This window comes from Hypanus sabinus, unplaced genomic scaffold, assembly GCF_030144855.1.
Source record: "Hypanus sabinus isolate sHypSab1 unplaced genomic scaffold, sHypSab1.hap1 scaffold_1027, whole genome shotgun sequence".
Lineage (NCBI taxonomy): Eukaryota > Metazoa > Chordata > Chondrichthyes > Myliobatiformes > Dasyatidae > Hypanus > Hypanus sabinus.
The window spans coordinates 114,171-133,044 of record NW_026779079.1 but is presented as its reverse complement, the minus strand read 5'-3'; the positions used below and the strand labels follow the sequence as shown (position 1 = coordinate 133,044).

At 42.8% G+C, this 18,874-nt stretch overlaps 1 protein-coding gene across 1 annotated transcript in view; it reads right to left on the bottom strand.

The window, feature by feature from the left end:
* The window catches only part of pex5 (peroxisomal biogenesis factor 5), a 141,439-nt gene that overhangs the window by 9,325 nt on the left and 113,240 nt on the right, over positions 1–18,874 (bottom strand). Inside the window, exons 9-10 of the mRNA XM_059958433.1 lie at positions 1,019–1,111; positions 33–152 (exon numbers count right to left, since the gene is read on the bottom strand). Of these exons, the coding sequence (XP_059814416.1) occupies positions 33–152; positions 1,019–1,111 (213 nt within the window). The remainder of the gene's footprint in view (positions 1–32; positions 153–1,018; positions 1,112–18,874) is intronic.

Below are 18,874 nucleotides of genomic sequence, written 5' to 3'. Positions count from 1 at the left end.
ACAGGAAGGGCAGCACACCCTCCACTCCCCACCTTGTCGAAGGAGGAGGAGAGGAGCTGCTCGTAGTCGGAGATCCAGGGGTGGGTCTCCGCGTCTCGCTCGGCCATCCGCTCCCATTCGGCCTGGAGCTTGTCCCAGAAATCCACGTCCGACTGTCCGGGGAGAGAGACGGGAGAGAGGGGGAAGAGGGGGAAGAGGGGGGAAGGAGGGAGAGGGGGGAGAGAGAGGGGGAGATGGGGGAGAGAGACGGGAGAGAGGGGGAAGAGGGGGGAAGAGGGGGGAAGAGGGGGGAGGAGGGAGAGAGGAGGGAGAGAGGGGGAGATGGGGGAGAGAGAGGAGGGAGGGGAGGGAGGGGGGAGAGAGGAGGGAGGGGGAGGGGAGAAAGGTTAGAGGGGGTAGAGAAAGGGGAGAGGGGGGGTGGAGTGGTGGAGGAGGGGAGGGGGGAAGAGAGAGGGCAGAGAGAGGGGGAGAGGGGGGAGAGGGAAGGGAGAGAAAGGAGGAGGGGGAGAGAGGGAGATAGGGAGGAGGAAAGGGGAGAGGGAGGGTAGAAAGGGGGAGAGAAGGGGAGAGGTTAGAAAAAGGGGGTAGAGAAAGGCGAGAGAGAGTGGGGTGGAGGGGGAGAGAGGAGAGGGGGAGGAGTGAGGAAGGGGAGGGGGAGGGTACAGTGGGGGTGGTGAGGGGGAATGAGAAAGGGCAGGGTGGTTTTAGAATCCGTTATGATCAGACCAGATCTGTTCATCCCTCCCCACCACACCCCCCGCTCACCCCTCTCTCTTTCTCCAAAGATTTCCCCCCCTCCTTCCCTACATTCCCCTTTTCCCATTTAACCCCATGCTCTCCCGTCCCTCCACCTCGTGTGCGCTCCATGCCCTTCGCTCCGGACCAGCATCCTCCCCACGTCCCCCACCCTCCCTCCCCCTCCGCCGTCGAAAACAGCCGCGTCCTGGCCACCAAATCGCCCGCTGCACATCCCCGCCGCTGTCCCTCCCATTCCCCGGTCCTCCCCACCGTCCCTCACCTCGACGGCCGCCTTTGCGTTGCGGAAGTCCGCCTCGCCAGGGACGCTGGGCGCAGTCACGTACTCGTCCACCCACTCCTCCGCCTTCGCTGCCTGATCCGGGGCGGGGAGGGAGGAGAGAACGGGGGGGTGCAGAGGGGAGGTTATACTGGAAGCCAGCAAATCCCCACCATCCTTGCAGCAGTCCCTGAGCGCCGAGACTCCCACCAACACACACCCGGGCAGGGGCTGGGTGGAGGGATCGGAGACAGAAGCCTGGGGGGGAGGGGGGGGTAACCCCTGCAGGGACGGATGAGGGCGGGGTTACTGAACACGCAAGGCCGAGAGGGGAAAGGGAATTGTGGGTCCGAGGGTACTGTCTTGTTGTGTCCACGTTTATTTAAATAGATCCTGTACACTGGTGACAGTGATTATTGTTGTACCCACGTTTATTTAATTGGATCCTGTACACTGCTTGGTAACAGTAATTATTGTTGAACCCACGTTTATTTAATTAGATCCTGTACACTGCTTGGTGACAGTAATTATTGTTGTACCCACGTTTATTTAATTGGATCCTGTACACTGATTGGTGACAGTAATTATTGTTGTACCCACATTTATTTAATTGGATCCTGTACACTGCTTGGTGACAGTAATTATTGTTGAACCCACGTTTATTTAATTAGATCCTGTACACTGCTTGGTGACAGTAATTATTGTTGTACCCACGTTTATTTATTTAGATCCTGTACACTGCTTGGTGACAGTAATTATTGTTGTACCCACGTTTATTTAATTAGATCCTGTACACTGCTTGGTGACAGTAATTATTTTTGTACCCACGTTTATTTAATTGGATCCTGTACACTGCTTGGTGACAGTAATTATTGTTGTACCCACTTTTATTTAATTAGATCCTGTACACGGCTTGGTGACAGTAATTATTGTGGTACCCACGTTTATTTAATTAGATCCTGTACACTGCTTGGTGACAGTAATTATTGTTGTACCCACTTTTATTTAATTAGATCCTGTACACGGCTTGGTGACAGTAATTATTGTGGTACCCACGTTTATTTAATTAGATCCTGTACACTGCTTAGTGACAGTAATTATTGTTGTACCCACGTTTATTTATTTAGATCCCGTACACTGCGTGGTGACAGTGATTATTGTTGTACCCACGTTTATTTAATTAGATCCTGTACACCGCTTAGTGACAGTAATTATTGTTGTACCCACGTTTATTTAATTAGATCCTGTACACCGCTTAGTGACAGTAATTATTGTTGTACCCACGTTTATTTAATTAGATCCTGTACACCGCTTAGTGACAGTAATTATTGTTGTACCCACGTTTATTTAATTAGATCCTGTACACCGCTTAGTGACAGTAATTATTGTTGTACCCACGTTTATTTAAATAGATCCTGTACACTGCTTGGTGACAGTAATTATTGTTGTACCCATGTTTATTTATTTAGATCCTGTACACTGCTTGGTGTCAGTAATTATTGTTCCACCCACGTTTATTTAATCAGATCCTGTACACTGCTTGGTGACAGTAATTATTGTTGTACCCACGTTTATTTAAGTGGATCCTGTACACTGATTGGTGACAGTAATTATTATTGTACCCACGTTTATTTAATTAGATCCTGTACACTGCTTGGTGACAGTAATTATTGTTGTACCCACGTTTATTTAAGTGGATCCTGTACACTGCTTGGTGACAGTAATTATTGTTGTACCCACGTTTATTTAAGTGGATCCTGTACACTGATTGGTGACAGTAATTATTGTTGTACCCACGTTTATTTAAGTGGATCCTGTACACTGATTGGTGACAGTAATTATTGTTGTACCCACGTTTATTTAATTAGATCCTGTGCACTGCTTGGTGACAGTAATTATTGTTGTACCCACGTTTATTTAATTAGATCCTGTGCACTGCTTGGTGACAGTAATTATTGTTGTACCCACGTTTATTTAATTAGATCCTGTGCACTGCTTGGTGACAGTAATTATTGTTGTACCCACGTTTATTTAATTAGATCCTGTACACTGCTTGGTGACAGTGATTATTGTTGTACTGTGGCGACCCATTTCCTAGCATATCCGAACCGACTCACAATTAGATAGCTTACGTGGGTTTGCGAGCACAGAGCTTTGGAGCCTCTGCGCCATGGGGGGCCGGTTGACAGAGGCTTAAAAGTGAGGCTGAAGTTTTCGAATAAAGTTTTTTCCTTCGACTGCAGTTACCGACTCCGTGTCGTAATTTTAGCGCTGCGTGTAGCACACCGCTACAATTGGTGACCCCGACGGTCCAAACGATTTTTGTACCAGAAATGACCGACGCCGCCTCTGTTCATGCGGTTTCGTTGAAACTGCCGGGTTTCTGGACACAGCGCCCGGACCTATGGTTCCAGCAAGCCGAAGCCCAATTCCACATTCGCCAGATCACCTCAGAAGACACCCGCTACTACTATGTGGTGAGCTCCCTCGACCAGGACACAGCGGCCCAGGTCGCGGAGTTCGTACAGTCGCCCCCGGCAGACGGCAAGTACACGGAATTCAAAGCCCTGCTCCTCAGGACTTTCGGACTCTCACGGCGCGAGCGGGCTGCCCGTTTACTGCACCTGGATGGCTTGGGCGACAGACCTCCATCGGCTTTAATGAATGAGATGTTGTCTCTCGCCGACGGACACACACCCTGCCACATGTTTGAGCAGGCATTCCTGGAGCAGCTGCCCGAGGACATCCGCCTGCTGCTGTCCGATGCGGATTTCAGACCCCCGGAAGGTGGCAGCCCGGGCGGACTTGCTGTGGAACGCCAAAAAGGTGAGCGGGGCGTCCATCGCACAGATCTCCCAGCCACGCTCCCGGCAGCAAACCAGTTCAGGCCCGGCCGCAGAGCCCGCCAACCCCCGGCCCAATGAACACTGGTGCTTCTACCACCAGCGGTGGGGCGCAGAAGCCCACCGTTGTTGCCCGCCCTGCAAGTTCCCGGGAAACGCCAGGGCCAGCCGCCGCTGATGGCTACGGCGGCTGGCCATCGGGATAGCCTCCTGTATGTGTGGGATAGAAGGTCGGGACGCCGGTTTTTGGTCGATACTGGGGCTGAGATCAGCGTTTTACCTCCGACGAGTTACGACACCCGCAGCAGGGCACCGGGTCCCCCCCTGAGGGCCGTGAATGGCAGCACCGTAAGGACCTATGGCACCCGCCAGGTGCAGCTACTGTTCGGCTCCAGCCAGTTCACGTGGGACTTTACACTGGCCGCCGTAGCCCAACCGCTTCTGGGTGCGGATTTTTTGCGGGCTCACAGCCTACTGGTCGACCTGCCCAGGAAGAGACTGGTACACGCCGAGACCTTTCAGACATTCTCCCTGGGTGCAGCCCAGTTGCCAGCCCCTCACCTCGGCTCCATCACGCTGTCCGACAACGACTTCACCAGGGTCCTGGCGGAGTTCCCATCGGTTCTGGCACCGCAGTTCACAGCGGCCATGCCCAGGCACGGCGTACAGCACCACATCCCGACCCAGGGACCACCCCTCCACGCCCGTGCTCGGCGGCTTCCCCCGGACAAGCTCCGACTGGCGAAGGAGGAGTTCCAGAGGATGGAGGAATTGGGGATCATCCGGCGGTCCGACAGCCCATGGCCCTCCCCCCTGCACATGGTGCCCAAAGCGACGGGGGGCTGGAGACCGTGCGGCGACTACCGCAGGCTGAACGAGGCTACCACACCGGACCGCTACCCTGTGCCGCACATTCAGGACTTTGCAGCAAACCTGCACAGCGCACGGATCTTCTCCAAGGTAGACCTCGTCCGAGGGTACCATCAAATCCCGATGCATCCTGACGACGTCCCCAAAACGGCTCTCATCACCCGGTGTGGCCTTTTCGAGTTCCTCCGCATGCCGTTCGGCCTGAAGAATGCCGCACAGACGTTCCAGCGGTTAATGGACGCGGTGGGACGGGACCTGGACTTCGCGTTCATCTATTTGGATGACATCCTCATAGCCAGCGGCAGTCGTCAGGAGCATCTGTCCCACCTCCGTCAACTCTGCGCCCGACTGAGTGAGTACGGTCTTACAATCAACCCTGCCAAATGCCAGTTCGGACTCGATACCATTGACTTCCTGGGCCACAGGATTACTAAAGACGGGGCAACCCCTCTGCCCGCTAAGGTAGATGCGGTCCGCCACTTCCCCCGACCCACCACGGTCAAAGGCCTTCAGGAATTCGTAGGTATGGTCAATTTCTACCGGCGCTTCCTCCCTTCAGCTGCCCGGATCATGCGCCCCCTGTTCGCCCTGATGTTGGGTCCGGGCAAGGACATTACCTGGGACAAGGAGTCCACCGCCGCTTTCGTTCAAACGAAGGAAGCTTTGGCGGACGCCGCAATGCTAGCACATCCCAGAATGGACACCCCTACCGCCCTCACAGTGGACGCATCAAACACGGCAGTCGGTGGGGTGCTGGAGCAACTCATCGCAGGTCGCTGGCAACCCCTGGCGTTTTTCAGCAAACACCTGCGGCCACCCGAGCTCAAGTACAGTGCTTTCGACCGGGAACTGTTGCCGCTCTACCTGGCAATCCGGCATTTCAGGTACTTCCTAGAAGGTCGGCCCTTCACCGCGTTCACGGACCACAAACCGCTTACCTTTGCGTTTACGAAAGCATCCGACCCCTGGTCATCCCGCCAGCAACGCCACCTGTCCTACATCTCTGAATACACGACGGATGTCCGGCACGTCTCGGGTAAGGACAATGTCGTGGCGGATGCGCTCTCTCGCCCTACCGTTCATGCCCTTTCCCAAGGGGTAGACTTTGAGGCACTGGCAGAGGCACAGCAGGCGGATGAGGAGATTCCGAGTTACAGGACCGCAGTCTCCGGTTTGCAGCTCCAGGACCTCCCCGTGGGCCCGGGTGAGAGGACCCTACTCTGTGACGTCGCCACTGGCCAGTCCTGTCCAGTCGTCCCGACAGCCTGGCGGCGCCGCGTTTTCGACTCCATTCATAACTTGGCGCATCCCTCCATCCGGACAACTGTCCGGATGGTTTCCAGCAGGTTCGTTTGGCACGGACTCCGCAAGCAGGTCAGTGAATGGGCCAGAACGTGCATGCACTGCCAGACGGCCAAGGTGCAGCGGCACACCAAAGCCCCACCGCAGCAGTTCCATCCCACCCACCGGCGTTTCGACCACATTCATGTGGATATCGTGGGCCCCCTGCCAGTGTCGCGCGGAGCACGTTACCTCCTGACTATTGTGGACCGGTTCACAAGATGGCCAGAGGCGGTCCCGCTCACCGACACCACCTCCGAATCTTGCGCCCGAGCCCTGATCGCCACCTGGATATCTCGCTTTGGTGTACCAGTCCACATTACCTCCGACAGAGGCGCCCAGTTCACCTCCAGCCTGTGGTCAGCTATGGCCAGCCTTTTGGGGACTCAGCTGCACCACACAACTGCCTACCACCCACAGTCGAACGGGCTGGTGGAGCGTTTCCACCGTCACCTGAAGTCGGCCCTCATGGCCCGCCTGCAAGGAGCCAACTGGGCAGACGAGCTTCCCTGGGTCCTACTCGGCATCCGCACAGCGCACAAGGACGACCTGCATGCCTCGTCGGCTGAGTCGGTATACGGCGCGCCCCTGGTCGTCCCCGGGGAGTTCGTACCACCCCCACAGGGGCAAGAGGAAGATCCCGCAGCAGTCCTGGGCAGACTACGCGAGAAGCTCGGTAACCTGGCCCCCATACCCACTTCACAGCACGGGCGGCACCCGACCGGCGTACCCAAAGACCTACAGAACTGTAAGTTTGTGTTTGTACGAAGGGGCGGGCATCGGCCACCGCTGCAGCGGCCATATGAGGGGCCGTTTATGGTGCTCCGGAACAACGGGTCCACGTTCGTGCTGGACGTTGGGGGGAAAGAGGAGGTTTTCACGGTGGACCGTCTCAAACCGGCCCATGTGGACCTGGCGCAACTGGCCGAGTTTCCGGCGCCTCGGCGCAGAGGCTGACCTCCCAAGCAGGTTCTGGCCCAGGCTGTGGACATTGGGGGGTGTATCGCCGGTTCTGGGGGGGGGTTATGTAGCGCCTCATTTCCTAGTGTATCCGAACCGACTCACAATTAGATAGCCTACGGGGGTTTGCGAGCACAGAGCTTTGGAGCCTCTTCGCCATGGGGGGCCGGTTGACAGAGGCTTAAAAGTGAGGCTGAAGTTTTCGAATAAAGTTTTTCCTTCGACTGCAGCTACCGACTCCGTGTCGTAATTTTAGCGCTGCTTGTAGCACACCGCCACAGTACCACCATTTATTTAATTAGATCCTGTACACAGCTTCGTGACAGTAATTATTGTTGTACCTACGTTTATTTAATTAGATCCTGTATACTGCTTGGTGACAGTAAATAATGTTGAACCCACGTTTATTTAACTAGATCCTGTACAGTGCTTCTTGACAGTAATTATTGTCGTACCCACGTTTATTTAATTAGATCCTGTACACAGCTTGGTGACAGTAATTATTGCTGTACCCACATTCATTTAATTAGATCCCATTCACTGCTTCGTGACAGTAATTATTGTTGTACCCACATTTATTTAATTAGATCCTGTACACTGCTTGGTGACAGTAATTATTGTTGTACCCACGTTTATTTAATTAGATCCTGTACACTGCTTGGTGACAGTAATTATTGTTGTACCCACGTTTATTTAGGTAGATCCTATTCACCGCTTGGTGACAGTAATTATTGTTGTATACACTTTTATTTAATTAGATCCTGTACACTGCTTGCTGACAGTAATTATTGTTGTACCCACGCTTATTTAATTAGATCCTGTACACTGGTGACTGTGATTATTGTTGTACCCACATTTATTTAATTGGATTTTGTACACTGCTTGGTGACAGTGATTATTGTTGTACCCACGTTTATTTAATTAGATCCTGTACACTGCTTGCTGACAGTAATTATTGTTGTACCCACGTTTATTTAATTAGATCCTGTACACTGGTGACTGTGATTATTGTTGTACCCACATTTATTTAATTGGATTTTGTACACTGCTTGGTGACAGTGATTATTGTTGTACCCACGTTTATTTAATTAGATCCTGTACACTATTTGGTGACAGTAATTATTGTTGTACACACGTTTATTGAATTAGATCCTGTACACAGCTTCGTAACAGTAATTATTGTTGTACCCACGTTTATTTAATTAGATCCTATTCACCGCTTGGTGACAGTAATTATTGTTGTACACACTTTTATTTAATTAGATCCTGTACACTGCTTGGTGACAGTAATTATTGTTGTACCCACGTTTAATTAATTAGATCCTGTGCACTGCTTGGTGAGAGTAATTATTGTTGTACCCACGTTTATTTAATTAGATCCTGTGCGCTGCTTGGTGACAGTAATTATTGTTGTACCCACGTTTAATTAATTAGATCCTGTGCGCTGCTTGGTGTCAGTAATTATTATGCTACCCATGTATATTTAATTAGATGCTGTACACTGGTGACAGTGATTATTGTTGTACCCACGTTTATTTAATTAGATCCTGTACACTGCTTGGTGACAGTAATTATTGTTGTGCCCACGTTTATTTAATTAGATCCTGTACACTGCTTGGTGACAGTGATTATTGTTGTACCCACGTTTATTTAATTAGATCCTGTATACTGCTTGGTGACAGTAATTATTGTTGTACCCACGTTTATTTAATTAGATCCTGTACACTGCTTGGTGACAGTGATTATTGTTATACCCACGTTTATTTAATTAGATCCTGTACACTGCTTGGTGACAGTAATTATTGTTGTACACAAGTTTATTTAATTAGATCCTATTCACCGCTTGGTGACAGTAATTATTATTGTACACACTTTTATTTAATTAGATCCTGTACACTGCTTGGTGACAGTAATTATTGTTGTACCCACGTTTATTTAATTAGATCCTGTACACTGATTGGTGACAGTGATTCTTGTTGTACCTACGTTTATTCAATTAGATCCTGTACACTGCTTAGTGACAGTAATTATTGCTGTACCCACGTTTATTTAATTAGATCCTGCACACTGCTTGGTGACAGTAATTAATGTTGTACCCACGTTTATTTAATTAGATCCTGTACACAGCTTGGTGACAGTAATTATTGTTGTACCCACGTTTATTTAATTAGATCCTCTACACTGCTTGGTGACATCCATTATTGTTGTACCCACGTATATTTAATTAGATCCTGTACAGTGCTTGGTGACAGGAATTATTGTTCTACCCACGTTTATTGACTTAGATCCCGTACACTGCCTGATGACAGTAATTATTGTTGTACCCACGTTTAATTAATTAGATCCTGTGCACTGCTTGGTGTCAGTAATTATTATGCTACCCATGTATATTTAATTAGATGCTGTACACTGGTGACTGTGATTATTGTTGTACCCACGTTTATTTAATTAGATCCTGTATACTGCTTGGTGACAGTAATTATTGTTGTACCCACGTTTATTTAATTAGATCCTGTACACTGCTTGGTGACAGTGATTATTGTTGTACCCACGTTTATTTAATTAGATCCTGTATACTGCTTGGTGACAGTAATTATTGTTGTACCCACGTTTATTTAATTAGATCCTATTCACCGCTTGGTGACAATAATTATTGTTGTACACACGTTTATTTAATTAGATCCTATTCACCGCTTGGTGACAGTAATTATTGTTGTACACACTTTTATTTAATTAGATCCTGTACACTGCTTGGTGACAGTAATTATTGTTGTACCCACGTTTATTTAATTAGATCCTGTACACTGATTGGTGACAGTGATTCTTGTTGTACCTACGTTTATTCAATTAGATCCTGTACACTGCTTAGTGACAGTAATTATTGCTGTACCCACGTTTATTTAATTAGATCCTGCACACTGCTTGGTGACAGTAATTAATGTTGTACCCACGTTTATTTAATTAGATCCTGTACACAGCTTGGTGACAGTAATTATTGTTGTACCCACGTTTATTTAATTAGATCCTCTACACTGCTTGGTGACATCCATTATTGTTGTACCCACGTATATTTAATTAGATCCTGTACACTGCTTTGTGACAGGAATTATTGTTGTACCCACGTTTATTGACTCAGATCCCGTACACTGCCTGATGACAGTAATTATTGTTGTACCCACGTTTAATTAATTAGATCCTGTGCACTGCTTGGTGTCAGTAATTATTATTCTACCCATGTATATTTAATTAGATGCTGTACACTGGTGACTGTGATTATTGTTGTACCCACATTTATTTAATTGGATTTTGTACACTGCTTGGTGACAGTGATTATTGTTGTACCCACGTTTATTTAATTAGATCCTGTACACTGCTTGGTGACAGTAATTATTGTTGTACACACGTTTATTGAATTAGATCCTGTACACAGCTTCGTGACAGTAATTATTGTTCTACCCACGTTCATTTAATTACATCCTATTCACTACTTGGTGACAGTAATTATTGTTGTACACACGTTTATTGAATTAGATCCTATTCACCGCTTGGTGACAGTAATTATTGTTGTAGACACGTTTATTTAATTAGATCCTGTACACTGATTGGTGACAGTGATTCTTGTTGTACCTACGTTTATTCAATTACATCCTGTACACTGCTTGGTGACAGTAATTATTGTTGTACCCACGTTTATTTAATTAGATCTTGTACACTGCTTGGTGACAGGAATTATTGTTGTACCCACGTTCATTGACTTAGATCCCGTACACTGCCTGATGACAGTAATTATTGTTGTACCCACGTTTAATTAATTAGATCCTGTGCACTGCTTGGTGTCAGTAATTATTGTTCTACCCATGTATATTTAATTAGATGCTGTAAGCTGGTGACGTGATTATTGTTGTACCCACATTTATTTAATTGGATCCTGTGCACTGATTGGTGACAGTGATTATTGTTGTACCACCATTTATTTAATTAGATCCTGTACACAGCTTCGTGACAGTAATTATTGTTGTACCTACGTTTATTTAATTAGATCCTGTATACTGCTTGGTGACAGTAAATAATGTTGAACCCACGTTTATTTAACTAGATCCTGTACAGTGCTTCTTGACAGTAATTATTGTCGTACCCACGTTTATTTAATTAGATCCTGTACACAGCTTGGTGACAGTAATTATTGTTGTACTCACATTCATTTAATTAGATCCCATTCACTGCTTCGTGACAGTAATTATTGTTGTACCCACATTTATTTAATTAGATCCTGTACACTGCTTGATGACAGTAATTATTGTTGTAATCATGTTTATTTAATTAGATCCTGTACACTACTTGGTGACAGTAATTATTGTTGTACCCACGATTATTTAGGTAGATCCTATTCACCGCTTGGTGACAGTAATTATTGTTGTACACACTTTTATTTAATTAGATCCTGTACACTGCTTGCTGACAGTAATTATTGTTGTACCCACGTTTATTTAATTAGATCCTGTACACTGGTGACGGTGATTATTGTTGTACCCACATTTATTTAATTGGATTTTGTACACTGCTTGGTGACAGTGATTATTGTTGTACCCACGTTCATTTAATTAGATCCTGTACACTGCTTGGTGACAGTGATTATTGTTGTACCCACGTTTATTTAATTAGATCCTGTATACTGCTTGGTGACAGTAATTATTGTTGTACCCACGTTTATTTAATTAGATCCTGTACACTGCTTGGTGACAGTGATTATTGTTGTACCCACTTTTATTTAATTAGATCCTGTACACTGCTTGGTGACAGTAATTATTGTTGTACACACGTTTATTTAATTAGATCCTATTCACCGCTTGGTGACAGTAATTATTATTGTACACACTTTTATTTAATTAGATCCTGTACACTGCTTGGTGACAGTAATTATTGTTGTACCCACGTTTAATTAATTAGATCCTGTGCACTGCTTGGTGTCAGTAATTATTATTCTACCCAAGTATATTTAATTAGATGCTGTACACTGGTGACTGTGATTATTGTTGTACCCACATTTATTTAATTGGATTTTGTACACTGCTTGGTGACAGTGATTATTATTGTACCCACGTTTATTTAATTAGATCCTGTATACTGCCTGGTGACAGTAATTATTGTTGTACTCACGTTTATTTAATTAGATCCTGTACACTGCTTGGTGACAGTGATTATTGTTGTACCCACGTTTATTTAATTAGATCCTGTACACTGCTTGGTGACAGTAATTATTGTTGTACACACGTTTATTGAATTAGATCCTGTACACAGCTTCGAGACAGTAATTATTGTTGTACCCACGTTTATTTAATTACATCCTATTCACTACTTGGTGACAGTAATTATTGTTGTACACACGTTTATTGAATTAGATCCTATTCACCGCTTGGTGACAGTAATTATTGTTGTAGACACGTTTATTTAATTAGTTCCTGTACACTGATTGGTGACAGTGATTCTTGTTGTACCTACGTTTATTCAATTACATCCTGTACACTGCTTGGTGACAGTAATTATTATGCTACCCATGTATATTTAATTAGATGCTGTACACTGGTGACTGTGATTACTGTTGTACCCACGTTTATTTAATTAGATCCTGTATACTGCTTGGTGACAGTAATTATTGTTGTACCCACGTTTATTTAATTAGATCCTGTACACTGCTTGGTGTCAGTAATTATTATGCTACCCATGTATATTTAATTAGATGCTGTACACTGGTGACTGTGATTATTGTTGTACCCACGTTTATTTAATTAGATCCTGTACACTGCTTGGTGACAGTGATTATTGTTGTACCCACGTTTATTTAATTAGATCCTGTATACTGCTTGGTGACAGTAATTATTGTTGTACTCACGTTTATTTAATTAGATCCTGTACACTGCTTGGTGACAGTGATTATTGTTGTACCCACGTTTATTTAATTAGATCCTGTACACTGCTTGGTGACAGTAATTATTGTTGTACACACGTTTATTGAATTAGATCCTGTACACAGCTTTGTGACAGTAATTATTGTTGTACCCACGTTTATTTAATTACATCCTATTCACTACTTGGTGACAGTAATTATTGTTGTACACACGTTTATTGAATTAGATCCTATTCACCGCTTGGTGACAGTAATTATTGTTGTAGACACTTTTATTTAATTAGATCCTGTACACTGCTTGGTAAGAGTAATTATTGTTGTACCCACGTTTATTTAATTAGATCCTGTACACTGATTGGTGACAGTGATTCTTGTTGTACCTACGTTTATTCAATTACATCCTGTACACTGCTTGGTGACAGTAATTATTGTTGTACCCACGTTTATTTAATTAGATCTTGTACACTGCTTGGTGACAGGAATTATTGTTGTACCCACGTTCATTGACTTAGATCCCGTACACTGCCTGATGACAGTAATTATTGTTGTACCCACGTTTAATTAATTAGATCCTGCGCACTGCTTGGTGTCAGTAATTATTGTTCTACCCATTTATATTTAATTAGATGCTGCACGCTGCTGACTGTGATTATTGTTGTACCCACATTTATTTAATTGGATCCTGTGCACTGATTGGTGACAGTGATTATTGTTGTACCACCATTTATTTAATTAGATCCTGTACACAGCTTCGTGACAGTAATTATTGTTGTACCTACGTTTATTTAATTAGATCCTGTATACTGCTTGGTGACAGTAAATAATGTTGAACCCACGTTTATTTAACTAGATCCTGTACAGTGCTTCTTGACAGTAATTATTGTCGTACCCACGTTTATTTAATTAGATCCTGTACACAGCTTGGTGACAGTAATTATTGTTGTACCCACATTCATTTAATTAGATCCCATTCACTGCTTCGTGACAGTAATTATTGTTGTACCCACATTTATTTAATTAGATCCTGTACACTGCTTGGTGACAGTAATTATTGTTGTAATCATGTTTATTTAATTAGATCCTGTACACTACTTGGTGACAGTAATTATTGTTGTACCCACGATTATTTAGGTAGATCCTATTCACCGCTTGGTGACAGTAATTATTGTTGTACACACTTTTATTTATTTAGATCCTGTACACTGCTTGCTGACAGTAATTATTGTTGTACCCACGTTTATTTAATTAGATCCTGTACACTGGTGACTGTGATTATTGTTGTACCCACATTTATTTAATTGGATTTTATACACTGCTTGGTGACAGTGATTATTGTTGTACCCACGTTTATTTAATTAGATCCTGTATACTGCTTGGTGACAGTAATTATTGTTGTACCCACGTTTATTTAATTAGATCCTGTACACTGGTGACGGTGATTATTGTTGTACCCACATTTATTTAATTGGATTTTGTACACTGCTTGGTGACAGTGATTATTGTTGTACCCACGTTTATTTAATTAGATCCTGTACACTGCTTGGTGACAGTGATTATTGTTGTACCCACGTTTATTCAATTAGATCCTGTATACTGCTTGGTGACAGTAATTATTGTTGTACCCACGTTTATTTAATTAGATCCTGTACACTGCTTGGTGACAGTGATTATTGTTGTACCCACTTTTATTTAATTAGATCCTGTACACTGCTTGGTGACAGTAATTATTGTTGTACACACGTTTATTTAATTAGATCCTATTCACCGCTTGGTTACAGTAATTATTATTGTACACACTTTTATTTAATTAGATCCTGTACACTGCTTGGTGACAGTAATTATTGTTGTACCCACGTTTAATTAATTAGATCCTGTGCACTGCTTGGTGTCAGTAATTATTATTCTACCCATGTATATTTAATTAGATGCTGTACACTGGTGACTGTGATTATTGTTGTACCCACATTTATTTAATTGGATTTTGTACACTGCTTGGTGACAGTGATTATTGTTGTACCCACGTTTATTTAATTAGATCCTGTATACTGCTTGGTGACAGTAATTATTGTTGTACTCACGTTTATTTAATTAGATCCTGTACACTGCTTGGTGACAGTGATTATTGTTGTACCCACGTTTATTTAATTAGATCCTGTACACTGCTTGGTGACAGTAATTATTGTTGTACACACGTTTATTGAATTAGATCCTGTACACAGCTTGGTGACAGTAATTATTGTTGTACCCACGTTTATTTAATTACATCCTATTCACTACTTGGTGACAGTAATTATTGTTGTACACACGTTTATTGAATTAGATCCTATTCACCGCTTGGTGACAGTAATTATTGTTGTAGACACGTTTATTTAATTAGATCCTGTACACTGATTGGTGACAGTGATTCTTGTTGTACCTACGTTTATTCAATTACATCCTGTACACTGCTTGGTGACAGTAATTATTATGCTACCCATGTATATTTAATTAGATGCTGTACACTGGTGACTGTGATTATTGTTGTACCCACGTTTATTTAATTAGATCCTGTATACTGCTTGGTGACAGTAATTATTGTTGTACCCACGTTTATTTAATTAGATCCTGTACACTGCTTGGTGTCAGTAATTATTATGCTACCCATGTATATTTAATTAGATGCTGTACACTGGTGACTGTGATTATTGTTGTACCCATGTTTATTTAATTAGATCCTGTACACTGCTTGGTGACAGTGATTATTGTTGTACCCACGTTTATTTAATTAGATCCTGTATACTGCTTGGTGACAGTAATTATTGTTGTACTCACGTTTATTTAATTAGATCCTGTACACTGCTTGGTGACAGTGATTATTGTTGTACCCACGTTTATTTAATTAGATCCTGTACACTGCTTGGTGACAGTAATTATTGTTGTACACACGTTTATTGAATTAGATCCTGTACACAGCTTTGTGACAGTAATTATTGTTGTACCCACGTTTATTTAATTACATCCTATTCACTACTTGGTGACAGTAATTATTGTTGTACACACGTTTATTGAATTAGATCCTATTCACCGCTTGGTGACAGTAATTATTGTTGTAGACACTTTTATTTAATTAGATCCTGTACACTGCTTGGTAAGAGTAATTATTGTTGTACCCACGTTTATTTAATTAGATCCTGTACACTGATTGGTGACAGTGATTCTTGTTGTACCTACGTTTATTCAATTACATCCTGTACACTGCTTGGTGACAGTAATTATTGTTGTACCCACGTTTATTTAATTAGATCTTGTACACTGCTTGGTGACAGGAATTATTGTTGTACCCACGTTCATTGACTTAGATCCCGTACACTGCCTGATGACAGTAATTATTGTTGTACCCACGTTTAATTAATTAGATCCTGCGCACTGCTTGGTGTCAGTAATTATTGTTCTACCCATGTATATTTAATTAGATGCTGCACGCTGCTGACTGTGATTATTGTTGTACCCACATTTATTTAATTGGATCCTGTGCACTGATTGGTGACAGTGATTATTGTTGTACCACCATTTATTTAATTAGATCCTGTACACAGCTTCGTGACAGTAATTATTGTTGTACCTACGTTTATTTAATTAGATCCTGTATACTGCTTGGTGACAGTAAATAATGTTGAACCCACGTTTATTTAACTAGATCCTGTACAGTGCTTCTTGACAGTAATTATTGTCGTACCCACGTTTATTTAATTAGATCCTGTACACAGCTTGGTGACAGTAATTATTGTTGTACCCACATTCATTTAATTAGATCCCATTCACTGCTTCGTGACAGTAATTATTGTTGTACCCACATTTATTTAATTACATCCTATTCACTACTTGGTGACAGTAATTATTGTTGTACACACGTTTATTGAATTAGATCCTATTCACCGCTTGGTGACAGTAATTATTGTTGTAGACACGTTTATTTAATTAGATCCTGTACACTGATTGGTGACAGTGATTCTTGTTGTACCTACGTTTATTCAATTAGATCCTGTACACTGCTTAGTGACAGTAATTATTGCTGTACCCACGTTTATTTAATTAGATCCTGCACACTGCTTGGTGACAGTAATTAATGTTGTACCCACGTTTATTTAATTAGATCCTGTACACAGCTTGGTGACAGTAATTATTGCTGTACCCACGTTTATTTAATTAGATCCTCTACACTGCTTGGTGACATCCATTATTGTTGTACCCACGTATATTTAATTAGATCCTGTACAGTGCTTGGTGACAGGAATTATTGTTCTACCCACGTTTATTGACTTAGATCCCGTACACTGCCTGATGACAGTAATTATTGTTGTACCCACGTTTAATTAATTAGATCCTGTGCACTGCTTGGTGTCAGTAATTATTATGCTACCCATGTATATTTAATTAGATGCTGTACACTGGTGACTGTGATTATTGTTGTACCCACGTTTATTTAATTAGATCCTGTATACTGCTTGGTGACAGTAATTATTGTTGTCCCCACGTTTATTTAATTAGATCCTGTACACTGCTTGGTGACAGTGATTATTGTTGTACCCACGTTTATTGAATTAGATCCTGTATACTGCTTGGTGACAGTAATTATTGTTGTACCCACGTTTATTTAATTAGATCCTATTCACCGCTTGGTGACAATAATTATTGTTGTACACACGTTTATTTAATTAGATCCTATTCACCGCTTGGTGTCAGAAATTATTATTGTACACACTTTTATTTAATTTGATCCTGTACACTGCTTGGTGACAGTAATTATTGTTGTACCCACGTTTAATTAATTAGATCCTGTGCACTGCTTGGTGTCAGTAATTATTATTCTACCCATGTATATTTAATTAGATGCTGTACACTGGTGACTGTGATTATTGTTGTACCCACATTTATTTAATTGGATTTTGTACACTGCTTGGTGACAGTGATTATTGTTGTACCCACGTTTATTTAATTAGATCCTGTATACTGCTTGGTGACAGTAATTATTGTTGTACTCACGTTTATTTAATTAGATCCTGTACACTGCTTGGTGACAGTGATTATTGTTGTACCCACGTTTATTTAATTAGATCCTGTACACTGCTTGGTGACAGTAATTATTGTTGTACACACGTTTATTGAATTAGATCCTGTACACAGCTTCGTGACAGTAATTATTGTTGTACCCACGTTTATTTAATTACATCCTATTCACCGCTTGGTGACAGTAATTATTGTTGTAGACACGTTTATTTAATTAGATCCTGTACACTGATTGGTGACAGTGATTCTTGTTGTACCAACGTTTATTCAATTACATCCTGTACACTGCTTGGTGACAGTAATTATTATGCTACCCATGTATATTTAATTAGATGCTGTACACTGGTGACTGTGATTATTGTTGTACCCACGTTTATTTAATTAGATCCTGTATACTGCTTGGTGACAGTAAGTATTGTTGTACCCACGTTTATTTAATTAGAACCTGTACACTGCTTGGTGTCAGTAATTATTATGCTACCCATGTATATTTAATTAGATGCTGTACACTGGTGACTGTGATTATTGTTGTACCCACGTTTATTTAATTAGATCCTGTACACTGCTTGGTGACAGTGATTATTGTTGTACCCACGTTTATTTAATTAGATCCTGTATACTGCTTGGTGACAGTAATTATTGTTGTACTCACGTTTATTTAATTAGATCCTGTACACTGCTTGGTGACAGTGATTATTGTTGTACCCACGTTTATTTAATTAGATCCTGTACACTGCTTGGTGACAGTAATTATTGTTGTACACACGTTTATTGAATTAGATCCTGTACACAACTTTGTGACAGTAATTATTGTTGTACCCACGTTTATTTAATTACATCCTATTCACTACTTGGTGACAGTAATTATTGTTGTACACACGTTTATTGAATTAG